The 22,255-nt window shown below is 40.6% G+C and overlaps 3 protein-coding genes across 5 annotated transcripts in view; 2 read left to right on the top strand and 1 right to left on the bottom strand.

The window, feature by feature from the left end:
* The window catches only part of si:ch211-102c2.4 (uncharacterized protein LOC568178 homolog), an 18,925-nt gene extending 1,124 nt beyond the window's left edge, over positions 1 to 17,801 (bottom strand). Inside the window, exons 1-3 of the mRNA XM_038998426.1 lie at positions 17,721 to 17,801; positions 15,217 to 15,256; positions 1,425 to 1,706 (exon numbers count right to left, since the gene is read on the bottom strand). Of these exons, the coding sequence (XP_038854354.1) occupies positions 1,425 to 1,706; positions 15,217 to 15,256; positions 17,721 to 17,801 (403 nt within the window). The remainder of the gene's footprint in view (positions 1 to 1,424; positions 1,707 to 15,216; positions 15,257 to 17,720) is intronic.
* Positions 10,467 to 14,430, top strand: LOC120042107 (U3 small nucleolar ribonucleoprotein protein IMP4-like). The gene is made up of 9 exons (XM_038987001.1): positions 10,467 to 10,535; positions 10,937 to 11,045; positions 11,184 to 11,267; positions 11,515 to 11,624; positions 11,815 to 11,947; positions 13,044 to 13,198; positions 13,306 to 13,400; positions 13,539 to 13,612; positions 13,824 to 14,430. Exons 1-9 carry the CDS (start codon positions 10,533 to 10,535, stop codon positions 13,934 to 13,936), a joined length of 876 nt encoding a protein of 291 aa, XP_038842929.1. The 5' UTR covers positions 10,467 to 10,532; the 3' UTR covers positions 13,937 to 14,430.
* araf (A-Raf proto-oncogene, serine/threonine kinase) overlaps positions 16,567 to 22,255 on the top strand; it is a 22,919-nt gene continuing 17,230 nt past the window's right edge. For 2 of the 3 annotated variants that reach the window (XR_005475939.1, XM_038986499.1), the window contains exons 1-2: positions 16,567 to 16,700; positions 17,702 to 17,913. Coding sequence is in view for 2 of the 3 variants with exons in the window: in XM_038986499.1 (XP_038842427.1) it covers positions 17,803 to 17,913 (111 nt within the window). In the remaining variant the exon portion in view is untranslated. Of the gene's footprint in view, positions 16,701 to 17,027; positions 17,136 to 17,701; positions 17,914 to 22,255 lie in introns of those variants that run through there. The other variant, XM_038986567.1, reaches the window with a different exon arrangement.

Below are 22,255 nucleotides of genomic sequence, written 5' to 3'. Positions count from 1 at the left end.
AGTATTCAGGCCACATGACCTTTTTCCACATTTTGTTACGTTAGACTTATTCCAAAAATGTATTAAATAAAACATTTTCCTCATCAATCAAAGCGAACACAGGTTTTTAGAAATGTTTGCTAATTTATAAAAAATTGAAAACAAATATTTACAAAAGTATTCAGACCCTTTGCTATAAGACTCGAAATTGAGCTCAGGTGCATCAGGTTTCCATTGATCATCCTTGAGATGTTTTCAACTTGATTGGAGTCCACCTGTGGTAAATTACATTGATTGGACATGATTTGGAAAGGGACACACCTGTCTATATAAGGTCCAACAGTTGACAGTGCATGTCCGAGCAAAAACCAAGACATGAGGTCGAAGGAATTATCCGTAGAGCTCCGAGACAGGATTGTGTCGAGCCACAGATCTGGGGAAGGGTACTAAACAATGTCTGCAGGAACCACTCAGACTCTTCCTAGAGCTGGCCGCCTGGCCAAACTGATCAATCGGGGGAGAAGGGCCTTGGTCAGGGAGGTGACCAAGAACCTGATGGTCACTCTGACAGACCTCCAGAGTTCCTCTGTGGAGATGGGAGAAACTTCCAGAAGGACAACCATATCTGCAGCACTCCACCAATCAGGCCTTTATGGTAGAGTGGCCAGACGGAAGCCACTCCTCAGTAAAAGGCACATGACAGCCCGCTTGGAGTTGGCCAAAAGACACCTAAAGGACTCGCAGACCATGAGAAACCAGATTCTCTGGTCTTATGAAACCAAAGATTGAACTCTTTGGCCTGAATGCCAAGTGTCACATCTGGAGGAAACCTGGCACCATCCCTACGGTGATGCTGTGGGGATGTTTTTCAGCGGTAGGTACTGGGAGACTAGTCAGGATCAAGAGAAAGATGAACGGAGCAAAGTACAGAGATCCTTGATGAACACCTGCTCCAGAGCACTCAGGACCTCAGACTGGGGCGACGGTTCACCTTCCAATAAGACAATGACCCTAAGCACACAGCCAAGACATCTCAGGAGTGGCTACGGGACAAGTCTCTGAATGTCCTTGAGTGGCCCAGCCAGAGCCCAAACTTTAATAAATTTGCTAAAATTTAGAAACCTGTTTTTTCATTATGGGATATTGTGTTGATTGGTGAGAGAAAAAATGTGGAAAAAGTGAAGGGGTCTGAATACTTTCCAAAGGCACTGTCGACATAAAAAAAATCAGAGAGGACCATTTACAGCAGAGCACATGTAATCCAAGACCTTGTGATGGACTTGTAAGAGGTTGGATAGCAATTAGGCTAGCAGGCCTATCAGTGTAGGTACCATAGGCTACATTTCAGGGTTCTCGCTTCTTCACTCATGGTTACTTTGACTTACATCAAGACATCATCTGGCGATGTCTGTCTGTGCACAGTCAAGAACAAGTATCACACTTACTGCTGTAGAAGTACTCCTCAGCCAGTTTGATGATGGTTTTATTGCTGCTCAGCACACCGCACCAATACATTCCCTCTCCCTGGGCCAGGCCCAGGACATCCACAATGAAGGAGTCAACACCCTGGGTCACCTTCAGCCTTCCTGCATCCAAAGACTTGCTCTCCCTGCTGAAGCTGAAGCCTGAACAGCACTGTGGGGACGTCTCCTTACACCACACCCTGGGGAGGTCCTTGTCCTTTAGATCATAAGGACAGGTCAGTCTCTGCACACCATCACATGTGCCTGTGAAATATAATTATAGATTAATATTAGAAATCTTAGACTCATTATTTGAAAAATCGAATACCTACACTCCCCTCCATATGTACTGTATTTGGACAGTGAAGCTAAAATTATAATTTTTGATTAAATGTTTCATATGATGCGACAGTAAAGAATGTCATCTTTAATTTGAGGCTATTTTTATACATGTATTTTTTACCATTTAGAGATGAAAACACTATCTAGTACACCCATGTGAAGACAAAATTCATGTATAGTGTATTGAAGTAGTTAAAAGTGTAGTATTTGTTCCAACATCCTAGCACACAATGACTACATTAAGCTTGTGACTCTTCACACTCATTGGATGCATTTGCAGTGTGTTTTGGTTGCGTTTCTTATATATGTTTGTCCAATAGGAAATTAATGGTAAATAATGACTGGAGTAATTTTATTTCTGGGAGTAGATAAGATGTTTCTAAATACTTTTAAGTTAATCCTGATAATGCCATCATGAATAAATCATGATTATTGATAAAGTTATAGAGGGGTAAATCAATTTGAATTCAATCACTTTTTGAAGGCAACCTTTTTTGTTTTGAATAAAACCTTCCATATATGTATGTATATGTGTGTAACCGTTATTTAACTAGGCAAGGCAGTTAAAAGCAAATTATTATTTACAATGACGGCCTACCCCAGCCAAACCCTAAACCAGACTACACCGCCCTATGGGACTCCCAATCACGGCCAGTTGTGATGCAGTCTAGAATCGAACCAGGGTCTGTAGTGATGCTTCTAGCACTGAGATGCAGTGCTTTTGACCACTGTGCCACTCGGGAGCCTGAATGCAAGGTGCCATATTTGCCCAATTATAGGAGTGTTTGGAAAGTGGGCCTGAATACCAAAACATTTTTGGACCAGAATGTTTTTACCTGAATGCCAAAACATTCAAGAGATAAAGGTGCTCAAAATTGACTTATTTTCCATACCTCACCATACCATGAGACATCCATGTTTTCATCACTGGAAATGACAAACGGTTGAGATTTATATAATTTAAAAGATTACAAATGGGGTTGTCACACTAATTTAATTATTTCTTTAAAAGTAAAAAAAAAATATATATATATATATAAATGCATAAATTCCACATCAAAATATACAGATTCGCATATGTTGTAGCTTAGACCCAATTTTATACTTTCTGAGGTTTTTGTATTGTGTCTGCCATCGGTTGACACAACATGCTTTTGAATACAGTGGGTGTCCTTTCAATCATAGAAATAGCTGGTAAGGTAATAGCTTGACCACTAATTTGTCCAAATACTTGTAAAATATGAAACATTTGATCTCAAATCCAAAATTATGGCGTGTAGGGCGATATTTTAAAATGTTACTTCACTGTCCAAATACATACAGAGGGGAGTGTATATGATATCTTGATGAAAGAATTCTACTGACCAACCTATACGTTACGTACACTACATGACCAAGAGTATGTGGACTGCTCGTCGAACATCTCATTCTAAAATCATGGATATTCATATGGAGTTGGTCCCCCCTTTACTGCTATAACAGCCTCCACTCTTCTGGGAAGGCTTTCCACTAGATGTTGGAACATTGTTGCGAGGACTTGCTTCCATTCAGCCACAAGTGCATTAGTGAGGTTGGGCAATTAGACCTGGCTCGCAGTCGGCGCTCCAATTCATCATCAATTCATTCAAGTTGTTAGATGGGGTTGAGGTCAGGGCTCTGTGCAGGCTAGTAAAGTTCTTCCACACCGATCTCGACAAACCATTTCTGTATGGGCCTTGCCTTGTGCATGAGGCATTGTCATGCTGAAACAGGAAATGGCCTTCACCAAACTGTTGCCACAAAGTTAGAAGCACAGAATCGTCTAGAATGTCATTGTATGCTGTAGCGTTAAGATTTCCCTTCACTGGAACTAAGGGGCCTAGCCCAAACCATGAAAAACAGCCCCAGACCATTATTCCTCCTCCACCAAACTTTACAGTTATCACTATGCATTCGGGCAGATAGCGTTCTCCTGGCATCCACCAAACCCAGATTAGTCTGTCGGACTGCCAGATGGTGAAGCGTGATTCATCACTCCAGAGAACGTGTTTCCACTGCTCCAGAGTCCAATGGTGGCGAGCTTTACACCACTGTAGCCGACGCATGGCATTGCGCATGGTGATCTTAGGCTTGTGTGCGGCTGCTCAGCCATGGAAACCCATTTCATGAAGCTCCCGACGAACAGTTTTTATGCTGATGTTGCTTCCAGAGGCAGTTTGGAACTCGGTAGTGAGTGCACTTCAGCACATGGCGGTCCTGTTCTCTGAGCTTGTGTGGCCTACCACTTTGTGGCTGAGCCGTTGTTGCTCCTAGTCGTTTCCACGTCACAATAACAGCACTTACAGTGGACCAGGGCAGCTCTAGCAGGGAAAACTTGTTGGAAAGGTGGCATTCTATGACAGTGCCACAATGAAAGTCACTGAGCTCTTCAGTAAGGCCATTCTTCTGCCAATGTTTGTCTATGGAGATTGCATGGCTGTGTGCTCGATTGTATACACCTGTCAGCAATGGGTGTGGCTGAAATAGACATATCCACTCATTTGAAAGGGTGTCCACATACTTTTGTATATATAGTGGATCTATCAAGACAAAAGTTCCCAGAAAAGTTTTTAATTTCCTGTCTCAAATATCACAACCAACCATGTAGCATGTGTCAAGCGCAGAGGATGTTTTGTACAATGTAACTTGTTATTCAGCCCAAATTGTTTCATGAAGTAAAAGATTGAATTGTTCTTTGAATCATTTGGAGTAAATTACACTGACAATTTAATCTATAATTTTCTCATCTCCATTTTGCAGTGGTGGAAAAAGTACCCAATTGTCATACTTGAGTAAAAGTAAAGATACCTTAATAGAAAATGACTCAAGTAAATGTAAAATTTACCCAGTAAAACCCTACTTTAGTACGTCTAAAAGTATTTGGTTTTAAATATACTTAAGTATCAAAAGTAAAAGTATAAATAATTTCAAATTCCTTATATTGAGCAAACCAGACCGCACCATTTTCTTGTTTTTTTTTAATTTACGGATAGCCAAGGGCATGCTGCAACCCTCAAACATAATTTACAAACTAAGCATGTATTTAGTGAGTCAGCCAGATCAGAGGCAGTAGGGATAACCAGCGATTTTCTTTTGATAATTGTGTGAATTAGACCATTTTCCTATCCTGCTAAGCATTCAAAATGTAACTTTTGGGTGTCAGGGAAAATGTATGGAATAAAAAATACATAATTTTCTTTAGGAATGTAGTGAAGTAAAAGTATAAAGTTGTAAAAAATATAAATAGTAAAGTACAGATACCCCCCCCCCAAAAAAAACGACTTAAGTATTTTTACTTAAGTACTTTACATCACCGCCATTTTGAAAAGCTGACAGTATGAGTTGTAACTTTGTAACAAACACTTACAAAGAATTGTGAATACTATGAAATGTACAGTATGTTTTGACTTGACTCATTCCATTATTGAAAATCAGTTCAGTCAAATCAATAATCCCTCTGTAATCCAGGTTTTTGTTGCTATGCCTTCATTTACCTTACATTACTGAAAATGTCCGTCTGAACTCCATCATTGGTCAGATTAAAGATGGCAATATGCAAAATAAATACATAGTCATAAGCTATTTACTATGAAGTGCAGGCAACATACAAATGTACATGGCACACACATATGGTCCTTACCAGCAAGCCAGAAAACCAATGTAGTCAGTAGAAGCATTTTTGTTGCTGAATGTTGCTGGAGTCAAAATATGAAGTAAAACACAGAAGACAGTATGTCAGGCTCTGCTATGGAAGATGTCAGGAAATGGCCAACCACAGTAGTCTTGCCTAATATAGAGAGAACTATTTTTTCTTTTTTTGCATAGTTAGGTTGACTTGTGATTTTAAAAAAGGCAAACAGATAGGCTCAGTACACAGCAAGGTTATTATACACTGAACAAAAATATAAACACAACAATCCCTAATCTATGGATTTCACATGACTGGGAATACAGATATGCATCTGTTGGTCACAGATTTGTTTTATTTGTTTTATTTCACCATTTTTTAACCAGGTATGCCAGTTGAGAACAAGTTCACATTTACAACTGCGACCTGGCCAAGATAAAGCAAAGCAGTGCGACAAAAACAAAAACACAGAGTTACACATAAACAAATGTACAGTCAATAACACAATAGAAAAATATATGTACAGTGTGTGCAAATGCAGAAGACTAGGGAGGTAAGGCAATAAATAGGCTATAGAGGCGAAATAATTACAATTTAGCATTAACACTGGAGTGATAGATGTGCAGATGATGATGTGCAAGTAGAGATACTGGGGTGCAAAAGAGCAAGAGGATAAATAACAATATGGGGATGAGGTAGTTGGGTGTGCTATTTACAGATTGGCTGTGTACAGGTACAGTGATCGGTAAGCTGCTCTGAGCTGATGCTTAAAGTTAGAGAGGGAGATATAAGACTCCAGCTTCAGTGATTTTTGCAATTCGTTCCAGTCATTGGCCGCAGAGAACTGGAAGGAAAGGAGGCCAAAGGAAGTGTTGGCTTTGGGGATGACCAGTGAAATATACCTGCTGGAGTGCGTGCTACGGGTGGGTGTTGCTATGGTGACCAGTGAGCTGAGATAAGGTGGGGCTTAACTTAGCAAAGACTTATAGATGACCTGGAGCCAGTGGGTTTGGCGACTAATATGTAGTGAGGGCCAGCCAACGAGAGCATACAGGTCGCAGTGGTGGGTAGTTTATGGGGCTTTGGTGACAAAACGGATGGCACTGTGATAGACTACATCCAGTTTGCTGAGTAGAGTGTTGGAGGCTATTTTGTAAATGACATCGCCGAAGTCAAGGATCGGTAGGATAGTCAGTTTTACGAGGGTATGTTTGGCAGCATGAGTGAAGGAGGCTTTGTTGCAAAATAGGAAGCCGTCTAACCAGACACCTAGGTATTTGTAGTTGTCCACATATTCTAAGTCAGAACCGTCCAGAGTAGTGATGCTAGTAGGGCGGGCGGGTGAGGGCAATAATCGGTTGAAGAGCATGCATTTCGTTTTACTAGTACTTAAAAGCAGTTGGAGGCCACGGAAGGAATGTTGTATGGCATTGAAGCTCGTTTGGAGGTTTGTTAACAGTGTCCAAAGAAGGGCCAGATGTATACAGAATGGTGTCGTCTGTGTAGAGGTGGATCAGAGCATCACCAGCAGCAAGAGCGACATCATTGATATATATACAGAGAAAAGAGTCGGCCAGAGAATTGAACCCTGTGGCTCCCCCATAGAGAGGTCCGGGACAACAGGTCCTCTGATTTGACACACTGAATTCTATCTGAGAAGTAGTTGGTGAACCAGGCGAGGCAGTCATTTGAGAAACCAAGGCTATTGAGTCTGCCGATAAGAATGCGGTGATTGACAGAATCGAAAGCCTTGGCCAGGTCGATGAAGACGGCTGCACAGTACTGTCTTTTATCGGTGGTGGTTATGATATTGTTTAGGACCTTGATCGTGGCTGAGGTGCACCCGTGACCAGCTCAGAAACCAGATTGCATAGTGGAGAAGGTACAGTGGGATTCGAAATGATCGGTGATCTGTTTGTTAACTTGGCTTTCGAATATTTTAGAAAGGCAGGGCAGGGTGGATATAGGTCTATAACAGTTTGGGTCTAGAGTGTCTCCCCCTTTGAAAAGGGGGATGACCGCGGCAGCTTTCCAAACTTTGGGGATCTCAGACGATACGAAAGAGAGGTTGAACAGGCTAGTAATAGGGGTTGCAACAATTTTGGCAGATAATTTTAGAAAGAGAGGGTCCAGATTGTCCAGCCCAGCTGATTTGTAGGAATCCAGATTTTGCAGCTCTTTCAGAACATAAGCAGTTTGTATTTGGGGGGAGGAGAAGCGGGGGGGGGGGGGTCTTTGACAAGTTGCTGTGCTGAGCTGTTGGCCGGGGTAGGGGTAGCCAGGAGGAAAGAATGGCCAGCTGTAGAAAAATGCTTGTTGAAATGATTGATTGTCGTAGATTTATCGGTGGTGACTGTTTCCTGGCCTCAGTGCAGTGGGCAGCTGGGAGGAGGTGCTCTTATTCTCCATGGACTTTACAGTGTCCCAAAACTTTGTGGAATTAGTGCTACAGGATGCAAATTTCTGTTTGAAAATGGTCACAGATACCAATAAAAAAAATAGGGTGTGGACCAGAAAACCAGTCAGTATATGGTGTGACCACCATTTGTCTCATGCAGCGTGACACATCTCCTTCACATAGAGTTGATCATGCTGTTGATTGTGGCTTGTGGAATGTTGTCCCACTCCTCTTCAATGGCTGAGTGAAGTTGTTGGATATTGGCGGAAACTGGAACACGCTTTCGTACACGTCGATCCATAGCATCCCAAACATGGTCAATGGGTGTCTGGTGAGTATGCAGGCCATGAAAGAATTGGTATATTTTCAGCTTCCAGGAATTGTACATGGGGCTGTGGGATGTAAACAAATTTGTGCACCAAATTTGCGAGAAATAAGAATTTTGTGCATTTGGAACATTTCTGGTATCTTTTATTTCAGCTCATGAAACATATTTTTGTTCAGTGTAGTTTTGTGTTTTTATATGAGGCTCTTTTTCTTTTTCAAATTCACTTTAGTTTCAGTTAGTTTTCAGACCCGATTTGCTTGTTTTTATTTAGTTTTAGTTCAAAATGTTGTTTTCCTGCCTGCAGGTATCGATAGTTTGCAGGCAGACATATTTCGTGAGTAACGAACGTATTTTTACATTATAACGCTTGCAGAGCTGGTGAATTGTCGGTTAAATTGTAGTTTTCTGGGCAGAGAGGAGATAACGTCATATTCGTCGTCTCCTTTGCCCAGGAACTGGTTCAGTACGCAGCCACACAATTAGAAACTACGCAGCCACACAATTAGAAACATATGGCTTATTTAAATCTTTTTCTGAGATCTGGGAAAATAAAAAGAGCTAATGAATCAAACATGCAAATGTGTGGAATCAGTTCCGTTTAGCCTTTGGCCTCCGAGGCTTTTCTCTATCAGGCCCAATCAATCAGAACATTTTATTTCCTCCATCTTTGAATGATGGGGCTTTTGGCATCTGGCACTCACTAGGCCTCTCCTCACTAGCCCAATTATTCTTTGATGATACATTTGCCTCTTTTGCTCAGCTACAGGAAAGGTTCAACCTCCCCCAATCCCACTTTTTCCGCTATCTCCAGACTAGGAACTTTGTCAGAGCTAACACACCTGAATTTCCCCATAGGCCTGCGAATACAGCTATAGAGAGCATCCTGGAGCTGAACAAGCTTCCTAGGGGCGCAATTTCAGATGTATATGCAATCATTCATGACTTACAGAACCCTTCTTTGGTGCCTTTAAAGACTCGATGGGAAAAGGATTTGGGGGAGGAACTTGGGGAAGACACCTGGGAATCTGTGCTGCGCAGGGTGCATTTGTCCTCTTTTAGCACTAGACACAGCCTCATTCAATTCAAGGTGGTTCACCGTATCCACTGGTCTGGGGCCAGACTTGGAAGAATATTCTCTGATTTTGATCCTACCTGTGTCAGATGTAAAATTGAACCAGCCACACTGTTGCATATGTTCTGGGGCTGTCATAAACTGTCAGGTTTCTGGGAATTAATATTTAAATGTTTCTCTGATATATATAACACTGTTATAGATCCCTCTCCCCTTACAGCCCTTTTTGGAGTACTGCCCATAGGTACCCCCCTGTCAAGAATCCAGTCGGACACTGTTGCTTATACAACTCTTTTAGCTAGACGGCTAATACTACAGAACTGGAAGATGGCAGCTCCCCCATCTTATAAATATTGGGTGAGAGATGTGTTGTGCTCTCTGAAACTAGAAAAAATTCAATTCAATTCACGTGGGAACCCCAAACTGTTTAATGAGGCTTGGGCTCCATTCCGGTCTTACTTTAAACAGTCCATCCTCTGATGGCATTCCTATTAAAACCAAAATAAGTCTGTATTTGACCCCCCTGTGACTTAGGGGTTGGATGAGCATTTCTCTGTGTTTTTTTCTGGGGTGGGGGTGGGGGGCATTAAGGTTGATGTGCTTATTGATTGTGACCTGTGGATGCCTTGTTCATCCTGCCCGGGCAGAGACTAAGGTGTGAGCTTGTTTTTCCCAGTTATTTTTATTTTTTAATTCTGTTCACGCCTACATAAAATTATTATTATTCATTTTTTATTTTAAAGCATTGTAACTTTTTATTTTTGGTCCAGTGGATGGTCAGTCTGTGGCCTTGACTGTCTGTGAGTGGTTGCATTTCTCCACCCCATCCCTTGACTGTTTACAGGAACAATGGTGAGGCGTTTGCTCTGTCCCTATACTATAGATTGCCCTTTAACCTTTTGTAGCCTTCTGCCTGGTGTGTTTAACTTGTCTAAAGTATGGTATCTTTAAAGTTATTTTTTTTATATGTATTATTTGTATTTTTTCTAGTTGAGTATATTATTTATATTGCTTTGTCTTGTCTGTGTGTGTAAAACTTAATAAACAGAGTTTTCAAAAAAAAACATGCAAATGTGAAATGCATTTCCGGTGTATGTTCAACGTTGTTTATGGCTTGTACTTGGGACTTTTACATTGATAGCTCGTATTTGGGGCTTTTATTTTGAAACGTCTATCGTCCAATCTTCTTGCCAGTTTCGCACACTCCCATTGGATGTTGGCTTATCCAATGAAAAAGAGTGTTGGTGACTTCCTCGCGGTAGTCGGTGTGTTTGGCTGTGAGTGCGTGCAATCAAATCAACAAAATGGTAACTCCATTGAGTATTTGTTTAGCTTTTTAAAACTTCATATCAGCTTGAAGCATCTGATTATTTAGTTCCACAGTGTTGTAAAGAAACAGATATTGTCTGGTCGTTGCTGATCTATGTTACCGTGCTAGATTATTAGCTAGTTTGCTAGCTAAACACTGCCAGATGGGCATGTTGGATTGATGTAATTCCGATTTCACTAGTATTGATCTTGGATTATAGAGTGGTCTTTCTGAGCAATTCTCGTGTTTGATTATTCTCGTGTTTTTTCCCCCTGCAATTCTTGTGTCTGATGTGTGTTATAACTATTCTGTATAATTTCTGAGCCATAATGAACAGTACAATGCTGATAGTCAGCTTTCTACTGTTCATCATGGTGTGTTTGTCTCTGATGATTGTAGCTTCGTCGAGAGACGAGACTGAGACGGGAGTACCTGTATAGGAAGTCCCAAGAGGACAGGGTGCGGACTATTGAGGAGAAGAAACAGAAGCTGAAATCTGCTCTAGATGGTGAGGACTGTGTGTAATGGAGGAGATTGGTGGGTGGATGAACAATCTAAAATAGCTTGAGACTTTTTAAAATGGCAGCGCTAACAAATTACAATTTGGGTACCTGTAAAAGTCATTGACTTTTGTTTTTCCCTACAGACAATCGTCTCATCCCTACTGAGGTTCGCAGAGAAGCTGTACAGTTACAGAAATTGCTGGAGTATGATGATGAGGGAGCAGAAGGTTTGTTTCTGCACATCAACATTTAAACGACACCCCATTCCCTATATAGTGCACAACTGTTGACCACCGAGACACTAGGCTCCGGTCAAAAGTATTGAACTATATATTGTATAGGGTACCCTTTGGGACGCATCCTCAGTGTTGTCTTGTTTATGATGTTGACAACACATCTCATGGAAAAGCAGCCTTTACCACAGTTTCCCATAAGAAATGTGCAAACAGTGACAGAGATACTCTGTGTGTGCAGGTGTCAGCTCTCACATGGATGATGAGTATAAATGGGCTGGAGTGGAGGATCCAAAGGTCATGGTCACAACATCAAGAGACCCCAGTTCTCGACTCAAGATGTTTGTCAAGGTATGTTCATTTATGTCTCAATTCTTATTCAATGTCTATCCTCTGCTCCACCTCTATTACAGAGCATATTGTAACCAGGAAAAATAATTCCCAAGAAGGCGCTAACAGACAGTATAATAGATTAAGTTTTATACAAGTAATAATGACTCACCCTCAATTTTTGCTGACGTGCAATGTTTGCTATTGACAGGAGGTGAAGCTGATCTTCCCTGGGGCTCAGCGTATGAACAGGGGAGGTCATGAAATTAAAGCTCTGGTACAAGCCTGTAAAGCGAACAATGTTACAGACCTGGTCATCGTTCATGAGACTAGAGGACAGCCAGGTAAGCCCATCTAGGCATATAACAATATTTTTTTTAAATATATTTGTATTTATTTATTTCCACACAAGAAAATACAAAACAATATAATCAGAGTTTAAAAGGCAAGTGAAACGTGCCTGCGCAGAAGTGGTTAAAAAAACTGAGGTTTTCAGAGGGGTCTTGGATGGTTGGAAGTGTTGGGCCAGAGGCCGAGAGGTCGCTGGTTCGGGTCCCTGCGTCGACTGGGTGGGCGATCTGTCGATGTGCCCTTGAGCTGGGTGCTTGACCATGATTGTTCCCGTGGGTTACTCTGGATGGGAGTGTTTGCTAAATGACTAAAATGTAATGTATATGTTGAGGGGCTTGTCAGCAGGTGGGTTTTATGTTTTAAAATTCAATCATATTTTTTTTAACTGAGTGGCTTGCAAAGCACCTCCCAATTTCAAATGTTTAATTAACCAACTATAATCATCTAGAACCATCTATTACCAACACCAAATGATTATAGCCATAGCCTGGTTCCAGGTCTGTTTATGCTCTTTCCAACTCCATTGCTGTCATTGTCAACATGTTTGGCATGACAATTCTATAAGGACTTGATAAGAGAGCAGAAACAGAGACTAGCACCCAGGTTATCATATCCATGCACATTATATATGCATATACACATACACACTACCGGTCAGAAGTTTTAGAACACCTACTCATTCAAGGGTTTTTCTTTATTTTTACTATTTTCTACATTGTAAAATAATAGTGAAGACAAACTATGAAATAACACATATGCCAAGAGTGTGCAAAGCTGTCATCAAGGCAAAGGGTGGCTATTTGAAGAATCTCAAATATAAAATATATTTTGATTTGTTAAATACTTTTTTGGTTACTACATGATTCCATATGTGTTATTTCATAGTTGTGATGTCTTCACTATTATTCTACAATGTAGAAAATAGTAAAAATAAAGAAAAACCCTTGAATGAGTAGGTGTTCTAAAACTTTTGACCTGTAGTGTATATAATTTTTTTTTACAGGCTGGAATGCATCATTCCAAGTAAAAACACTGCATCAAGGGAACTTTAAAATAACTACTTTAATATTGTCTGTGTGAACTGTATAGATGGGCTGGTGGTGTGCCACCTACCTTTTGGACCAACTGCGTACTTCACTCTTTACAATGTGGTAATGAGACATGATGTGCCAGACATTGGAACCATGTCTGAAGCCTACCCCCACCTCATCTTTCACAACTTCTCCTCACGACTTGGCCAGAGGGTGAGAGACTTGGCACTTCACAATTCTCAATAAATGTTTACCCTAGTACTGTGAGTGCATCCAAAAGTTTCTGACACTGACTGTAAGTAAATCTCTCTTAAAATCAGGTTTCCAATATCCTCAAGTATTTGTTCCCGGTGCCTAAAGAGGACAGTAGACGAGTTATCACATTTGCCAACCAGGAGGATTTTATATCTTTCAGGTGAGTAGAGGGATGCATTGAAAGAGCTATTTGCGAACATGTACCTAATCTTGGGCAGATAGGTTGACTGTAGACTCCTTCAGGTAGCGGAATGTAGTTACACATTCTTATTTACTTAAGGACCTATTTTTATTGCAGACATCACACTTACAAGAAAACGGACCACAGGAACGTTGAGTTGTCAGAAGTTGGGCCCAGATTTGAAATCAAATGTAGGTACAATGTTTTACCTTTCTCATCATAAGCAACACCATGTTTTTGAACAATGTGTAATTTTGGATTAATTGCAGTTTGACCCTTTCCTGCACTGCTCCCCCTATACATTTAGTGTTTTTTAAAGATATTGTGTGTATTGAGAATGCATATGCAAAATTGTAATTGTTATATTATAATCTAGTGATATAACTGTTTTTCTGTCTGTAGTGTACATGATCAAGCTTGGTACCCTGGAAAATGAGGCTACAGCGGACGTTGAATGGCGCCACCACTCATATACACACACTGCCAAAAAGAGGAAGTTTCTCAGCATGGAGTAACATTAGCCACATCTCAGTGTGCCCCTCATTGACAGGGCATGGCCAAAGCAGCCTAACCACATAGTAGTCTAATGTTGTGTTTTCAGTTTTACACACCATACCTCAAATTTGTTTTTCATGGAAATATGGCATCAGACATTGAATCATTTCATTGAAAGACTCTACCAGAGAAGTTATGTATACTACGATTGGCCTAACTCCAAATTTGACTATTTTCCATGAAATTAACAGAACTAAAGAAAAAAAATATGATTCAAAACAAGGCTATTGTTGGCTTTGCTGTATGTTAGATGTTTTAGTTATTTACTTATTTTCCAGGGGGTTACAAAAATACTCAATACTTTTTTCCAGATGGCTAAAATATACATTTTTCCTTTATCAGCCTCACAATATTATAGACGTATAATTTTGTACTACATTTGCACTGTATCTGAGGTAGTGACTCGCCCAGAGATGAACAATATGTAAAAAATAAAAACAGTTCCAGGTTTTAACCTTGTTTTTCCTTTCTCTTATGATACATTCCACATTACTGTTGTTAATCTGAATCATACATACAATCTGAACATTTGCCTGTTCACAGCATGCGTTGGTGGTCTGTGCCGTTTGAGGATGTTTATTTTTTATGAGCATCACCTTATTTCTATTACAGCATGTTGGATGACTGTCATTCATATTCCATTCACCCACTTCAATATAACAGGTTCAGGCTACTACATGATACTAGATTTTACCCTATACCCATCTTGCGGTTGCTTCAACCTAGCCTATGAATGAAAGTTTGCAACGTAGGTACACACCGATTTAGGGTGTAATCATTAGTCCAACAGTTGCAAACGAGAGTTTTTATTGGATATGATTAATCCTGTTCCATTTGCTTCTGTTTAAGAAATGTTTTTCAACAGAATCGGTGGAATGAATACACCCATGATCAAACACAAACCGTTAACTCTCATAGCCACATATAAACACCTTTTTGTATACCTTCTCGCATCTACACACTCTCCTCTTACCTTTTCCCTTCACTTGTGGACTAAAGTGCACAACACATCAGCTGTCCATGACCAGGCGAAAAAACCTTTCCAAGCCAAACCTTCATATCATAAACGCTACACACAGCCTACATAGTTGTCACCATATTAGCTAAAGTAACGTCAAAGTTAACATAGTTAGATATAGCGTGTTAGTAAACCCGCTGCAATCATGCAGCACAGTGTACAGCCAGTAAGCAGTTTAGCAGGAACACAGGTGGCAATACATTAGTAAAACCAAAAGCTTACCTTGGAAGAGTTCCAGTGTTGGATAGTCATAGCCAGCTAGCTAACATAGCACCCCTCTGTTTGAGTAGGCTAAATTATCCAGCTAAGTAAGTGAAAGTGAAAAACATTTTGAAATATAGCTATCTCTCTTGCTCCTTCATTTTTGAAGTTATTAATTTGTTCAAAACTGTTCAACTATTGTCGTTGTCTTTGAGTCAGCTACTCACCACATGTTATGCAGTGCAGTGCTAGCTAGCTGTAGCTTATGCTTACGCTAGATTCATTCTGATCCTTTGATTGGGTGGACAACATGTCAGTTCATGCTGCAAGAGCTCTGATAGGTTGGAGGATATCCCCTGGAAGTTGTCATAATTACTGTGTAAGTCTATGGAATCACCCGATACAATTGCAATCAGTCGATATAATCGACAACTATCATCAGAAATCAAACAATATGAATCAGACAGTGAGGCGCCGCCTGACCCACTAGTTGGTCAGAAGGTTCAAATCAATGTTTCATATCATGGTGTAGATGTACTGTAGATCGAATTGCACTCAATAAATGTTCTTCCCTACTATGGGTCATAATAGCGGGCTATCCCGGGGTAAAAACACTTTAAAAATCCATTACGTACCTTTGACGAAAGGAAAGGCCATCAGAAGATCTTCTAGTTTCAGTTACAGCACAATAAAAAATTATCTTTACCGCCTACTTGGAAATTACGATATAAAACTTTGATTTGAACCTTCTGACCAACTAGTGGATCAGGCGGTGTCCCACTGTCTGATTCATATCACGTGATTTCTGATGATTGTTCTCAATTATATCGACTGATTGGTTCTGTATGGGGTGATGGAAGGGGGTGAGAACCATGAGCCTCCTAGGTTTTGTATTGAAGTCAATGCACCCAGAGGAGGACGAAAGCTAGCTGTCCTCCGGCTACGCCATGCTGCTACCCTACAGAGTGCAATGAAGCTACTGTAGACCTTCATTGCAAAACAGTGTGTTTTAATCAATTATTTAGCGACGTGAAAATATTTTGTATAGTTTTATCTAAAAATGATAACTTTTGAAATGTTTCACTATTTTTTATTTTTTTATTCACTGAGGATGGTCCTCCCCTTCCTCCTCTGAGTAGCCTCCACTGACATTGAGGCCCTAACTCCATTTATGGTATGCAGCTGTTTTGCTTTTTGCTTCTTCTTTTTGTAGTTTAATTTTACACATTCTGATGTAACAATGGTTCCCCTGAACCATGAACGGTAAACTGAATCATCCACGTAATTTGTCTGTGTAGCATACTGTGACATGAATTTATACAATGTAATTTTTTGTTGTTGCTTGTAACACCCGCCCCTTTATGTATCGATTCTGCCATCCAATGAGCGAGTGTAAATGTGAGAATGGACCAATACAGAGCGTGCATCACGGAGGTGTTCCGCTTTCCCAGAAATACTTGACAGATTCTACTTCAGATTGAGAGAATTCAAGATGGCTGCTTCAGGTAAGACTTTATTCCAAAAACCAAATATGCAATTAGTTGTTTATGAATGACTCGTTTTGCAGTGGTCTTTAATTGCCCAATATGAATAAAATAGTTGCTTATGCGTAAACAAGCTTTTCATTACTTGATAATGTCAGACAGCAAAAGTTGCAAGCTAACGCGCTACGTTAGCTCTGGCTTTACTAGCTAGCTTGCCATCTAGCTAACTAATCCCTTTCCGCCTCATGAAAGCGCTCACTCGAACGTGAAAAAACACCTGACAGGAATTAAGAAACTATTTATAATTTAGCCTCGTCGAAGCGGTATTGTCATTTCATCAAAATAATTATAAATGAATAGTAATCTAAAGTGGTTTACTGAGACAAACATGGCTTCCAAATTTTCGAAATGTCATATTGCTAAGCAGTCAAATCACACTATGCTAAACTAGGATACGTAAGTAGTTATTTTATTTGCTAGCTATAGCATTTGTAGATAGCTAATTACTTTGGGCTATGATGAGCCAACAACAGGGCTCTTACAATAACGTTACTGGTTAGTGCCATTTCGCATACACATGAAATGTTTCCAGCTCAGAGTAAAAGTGCAGCGAGACATAGTGTAACGTTAGCTAATGTTAGCTAGATGTCTAGGCTATGAAAAGTTGCCTATAAAGCTACTATAGCTGGTTAGCTAGTACATTTAGTTGACGTGTCAAAATATTAATATTTTCATATGAGAAATAACGGTTGCTCGAATCATTGACAATTTACACCAGCTCACTTGTGTGGTGCAAACAACCCTAACAGTCAATGATTTTATTGTGAGCAGCTGGATTTTGGAATGTCAAAATGAGGCCTCTTCTGTTTATTTACCAGTTCTGTACACACACCAGTGTGGTATCATCCTAGCTAGTTGCAACATACTCTGTCGATCTAAGATCATGATTATGGGCACATTTGTTTCACTCGGTCATTGGCGTCAGATGGATTGTTGCTAATTAGTAGCACTGTTTGTCTCAGGTTCCAGGTAAGGGCTCACTCCCCCGGATCCCCAGTGCATGAAGTTCTCCTGTTGTTGAAGGATCTCAGTGCTGCCTCCCTTGCTCTTCTTGCCTGTCATTATGTCCTCAAACTCTTCCTCCTGCTCCTCCTCGGGAGAGACTAGTCCGGAGGACGTGCCCCGAGGTGGGGGCACCATCCGTGTCTTCCTCCCCAATCAACAGAGGACCGTGGTAAGACATTCAGAATAATCTCTTGGGGCCCTCACATACAAGTACATTTGAATTATTTTCAACAGTAATATTTCACGACTTTTTAATGACTAGGCCCAACCCCTACGCAGCAGACAGTTAATGTTGTGCACCAGCTGGTGCCTAAGATGAGAAATTGGAACTGGGCCTTGTCTCTCAAACATGAGAACCCATTAGGGTTGGGCGGTGTACCGTATATACAGTATCCCGGGGTGTTTTGAAATGCCCTCGATATGATTTTCCAAAACTATTTTTAAATACATTTGAATATTTGTATGTTTTAAATAATTACCTGAGGTCAACTTGTGCACTTGGTAATACACTATATATGCAAAAGAATGTGGACACCCCTTCAAATGAGTGGATTCGACTATTTCAGCCACACCCATTGTTGACAGGTGTATAAAATCGAGCACACAGCCATGCAATCTCCAAAGGCGGACATTGGCAGTAGAATGGCCTTACTGAAGAGCTCAGTGACTTTCAACGTGGCACTGTCATAGGATGCCACCTTTCCAACAAGTCAGTTCGTCAAATGTCTGCCCTGCTAGAGCTGCCCCGGTCAACTGAAAGACTGTTATTGTGAAGAGGAAACGTCTAGGAACAACAACAGCTCAGCCAGGAAGTGGTAGGCCACACAAGCTCACAGAATGGGATGCTGAGTGCTGAAGCGCGTGTCGTGTAAAAAAATTATAGTTGAGAGCTTTTTGAAATGGGTTTCCATGGCTGGGCAGCCGCACACAAGCCTAAGATCACCATGTGCAATGCCAAGCGTCGGCTGGAGTGGTGTAAAGCTCGCCACTATTGGTCTCTGGAGCAGTGGAAATGCGTTCTCTGGCGTGATGAATCACGCTTCACCATTTGGCAGTCTGAAGGACGAATCTGGGTTTGGCGGATGCCAGGAGAACGCTACCTGCCCAAATGCATAGTGCCAACTGTAAAGTTTGGTGGAGGAGGAATAATGGTCTGGGGCTGTTTTTCATGGTTTGGGCTAGGCCCCTTAGTTCCAGTGAAGGGCAATTTTAACGCTACAGCATACAATGACATTCTATACTATTCTGTGCTTCCAACTTTGTGGTAACAGTGTGGGGAAGGCCCTTTCCTGTTTCAGCATGACAATGCCCCCGTGCACAAAGTGAGGTCCATACAGAAATGGTTTGTCAAGATTGGTGTGGAAGAACTTGACTGGCCTGCACAGAAACCTGACCTCAACCCAATTGTACACCTTTGGGATTAATTGAAACGCTGACTGCGAGCTAGGCCTAATCGCCCAACATCAGTGCCCGACCTCACTAATGGTCTTGTTGCTGCGGGGACTTTCTTCCATTCATCTGGTGGAAAGCCTTCCCAGAAGATTGGAGGCTGTTATAGCTGCAAGGGGGGACCAACTCCATAATAATGCTCATGGTTTTGGAATGAGCAGGTGTCCACATACTTCTGGTCATGTAGTGTAGATAAAGCAGATCATGTTCATAATTTCACCTGTTAGATTGTTTTATTATGAAGCTTACTGGTACTAGTTTCCCAAAACAGCTGGTTGAGCCATTCACATGTTTGTTTACAAAGAAACACAACGAGCAAAAACAGCAGCTTCGTGAGGGGAGTCACTCCTGCAGCACAACTTAAGTGAGGTGATCAGGTTACACTTGTATGAAATTCACTACTGTTTGACAGATATTTATCTTATAAGTATTAACTAAGTGTAGCTAAATAACTTATTTCTAGCTAGGTTTTGCTAATATTAGGTAAGTGGCTAACGCTTGCAAGATCAAGCTTCTTTGTAACAGCAGCAGAGACAATCCCCTCCTGGATTAAGGTCCCTGCTGTCTAATATTTGTTTTGTGCGTTCTGCAAACTGCATTTTGATATACTTGCATAACTGTATGAGCTGTGTCTGTCTTAAGGCCTTTTCTCACCAACTGCGTTGTGATCTTTTCGTCCTACAGATTCTTATTTATTTTTTATTTTTTTATCAGAGCAAGTCAAATAATTTCTGTATGATATTCAAAACTAGTCTACATTATAGGCTACATTGAGTTAGCATTATCCTATCATTTAAAATGATGAAGAAACATTTCAGGGGGGGATATAGAGAGACAGCTATGAAGATGAAATTGACAATAGAAACTCATGCACGCAAGCAGTCCATAGCCTAATGATCAGCCATTGATCAATTTTAGTGAAGCAATGGGTGGTTATTTTGACATCTTAATTTGAGCGCATGATTTATCTAAATCTGTGCAACCACTTATTGATAAAGGTATATCTTTTTTTGCCTCTTTGGGTTGCCTGTAGCACAGGTGGTCGCAAAGATTCACTTTAGCAGGCCTATAATATATTAACTTCCAACTTACACATCTCTGTCTTCACTGTTCCTTTCTTGCGCAATTCACGCATCTCTGCTGGCTACTCCACTGTCCTATCTCATTCCCCCTCTCTCTAGCTCTTGAACGAGTACCCTATATAAGATAATGAACAGCAATATAGTTCAACTTATTTCTAGCAATAAAAAAAACAACAACTAGTAGGCATATTCGAGGAGAGAAACAGCTATCGATCCTCTTGCTTGCTGAATGGCTATAAAATGGTGTCACGATACCAGAATTTTTACTTGATTACCAGGTTTAGCATCACAATACTCAATACCAAATCAATACCACAAAAAAATACGTATTAGCCAAAGTCGTAGAATGGCACTTGATCCAGACAGACTCAGCTATGGTCATTCACAATCGTGGCATTTGAACATTTTATGCTACAGATGACAAACAATCCTTTCTATTTAGGACTTATTTTATTGGCAACTGCTTGAGTACATTATTTTTATTGTTCTGATTAACAGCATTTGCATGGAAGAAGCAATATCTTTTCTAAAAGTGTGCGCTGTCTCTTTAAGACGTTAATTGTCATTTGCAGGCATAATGTGGCTATGGAATCTAGTGAAAACCAGAAGGGAGGCAAAAGAAGATGATGTGAATGAGTTTTTGTTAGCGAGGGAGACGTAGTGAATTAATGACGTTTTTGGTGACAGTCTGCTTTGAAATCAGCATATTCCGTTGTAAACTAACAAGGAAAGGTAGCCTATAATTCAAGCTGGAAGCTACCTGTATCGTGTTGCATTGTAAAAGTGTTTTAGCCTGTGTGGATATACATTTTTTACGAACAGTAATGAACCGTTTCAATGTTTACATACTGTGTTGCATTATTCAAGTGTGTTAGCTTCTGTCCAGCATGAGTGGGGACTGGGAGCTAATGCTGCCCAGACAGCAATAGCAATGAATAAGTGGAGCAGGTACTCTGCTCATCGCGCTACAAAGGGGCTGCGCTGATACAGACTTGATCCTCACAATCACGTGAGACACATTTGACAATTACTGAACGTAACAAAATTCTAGTTCCAACAGTTTTTTGGGGGGGTTGAATTGAAAAAGTACCGACGTTTCCAGATATCATGCAACATTATTATATGATATTATTATATTGGCAAGAGCAACGTGTAGCTCTGGTGTGATGTGATCACATTAGCTAAATTGATACATTGCTGTACTGATGCATTGCAAATGTAAAAAAAACAGGCAGAGAAAAATTCAGTAATTCACACAACAAACCCACAGTCAGTGCCAGTGTCCCAGATAACAATCTCTATTGGTCAAAAGCTTATCTTCGCATGTGAAAATACTCAAAAAGCAAACATGTTCCACATAAATAATTGGCGGATTGCCAGGACGATATTTCTCAATTGGCAATGAACAGTGTCATAAACGAAACATATGCTGGTATATATTGAGACTTGTTGAGAAAGTGTCTTTAGTAGTAAATGTTTGCATGCACTTATCATTTGTCTAGAATCCGTTATGGGGATTCATCGCTATTTGTAAGAATTTTGTTCGTTTTCTGTTAAGTGAACAGAGCCAGTTTACGTTTGAAAAGAATTGCTCCCCTACCTGTAATACTGTATATCCCGGGATGGCAGATAATGAAGGTATGGAAATTTGCATACCGACCAACCCTAGAACCTATTGGGGCAGAAGCCGTGAGTTGTTTTTAATTTTGATGGCCAGATGGCTAGCAACAATGACCAGAAACTGTCATGTGGGGAGTTGAGTGGCTTTTGATACCATGTCTTGTTTTGACTGTTTTCATATCAATGCTAAAATTCGCTAGCTAGCTAACCAACAACTGTAACGATATACACTACATTACCAAAAGTCTTGCACGTCGAACATCTCATTCCAAAAACATGGGCGTTTAATATGGAGTCAGTCCCCCCTTTGTTGCAATAACAGGTAAAGCTCTCGACAAACCATTTCTGTATGGACCTCGC

The sequence above is a fragment of the Salvelinus namaycush genome, chromosome 1, assembly GCF_016432855.1.
Source record: "Salvelinus namaycush isolate Seneca chromosome 1, SaNama_1.0, whole genome shotgun sequence".
NCBI classification, from domain to species: Eukaryota; Metazoa; Chordata; class Actinopteri; order Salmoniformes; family Salmonidae; genus Salvelinus; species Salvelinus namaycush.
This window is presented reverse-complemented; position numbering and strand designations above follow the sequence as displayed.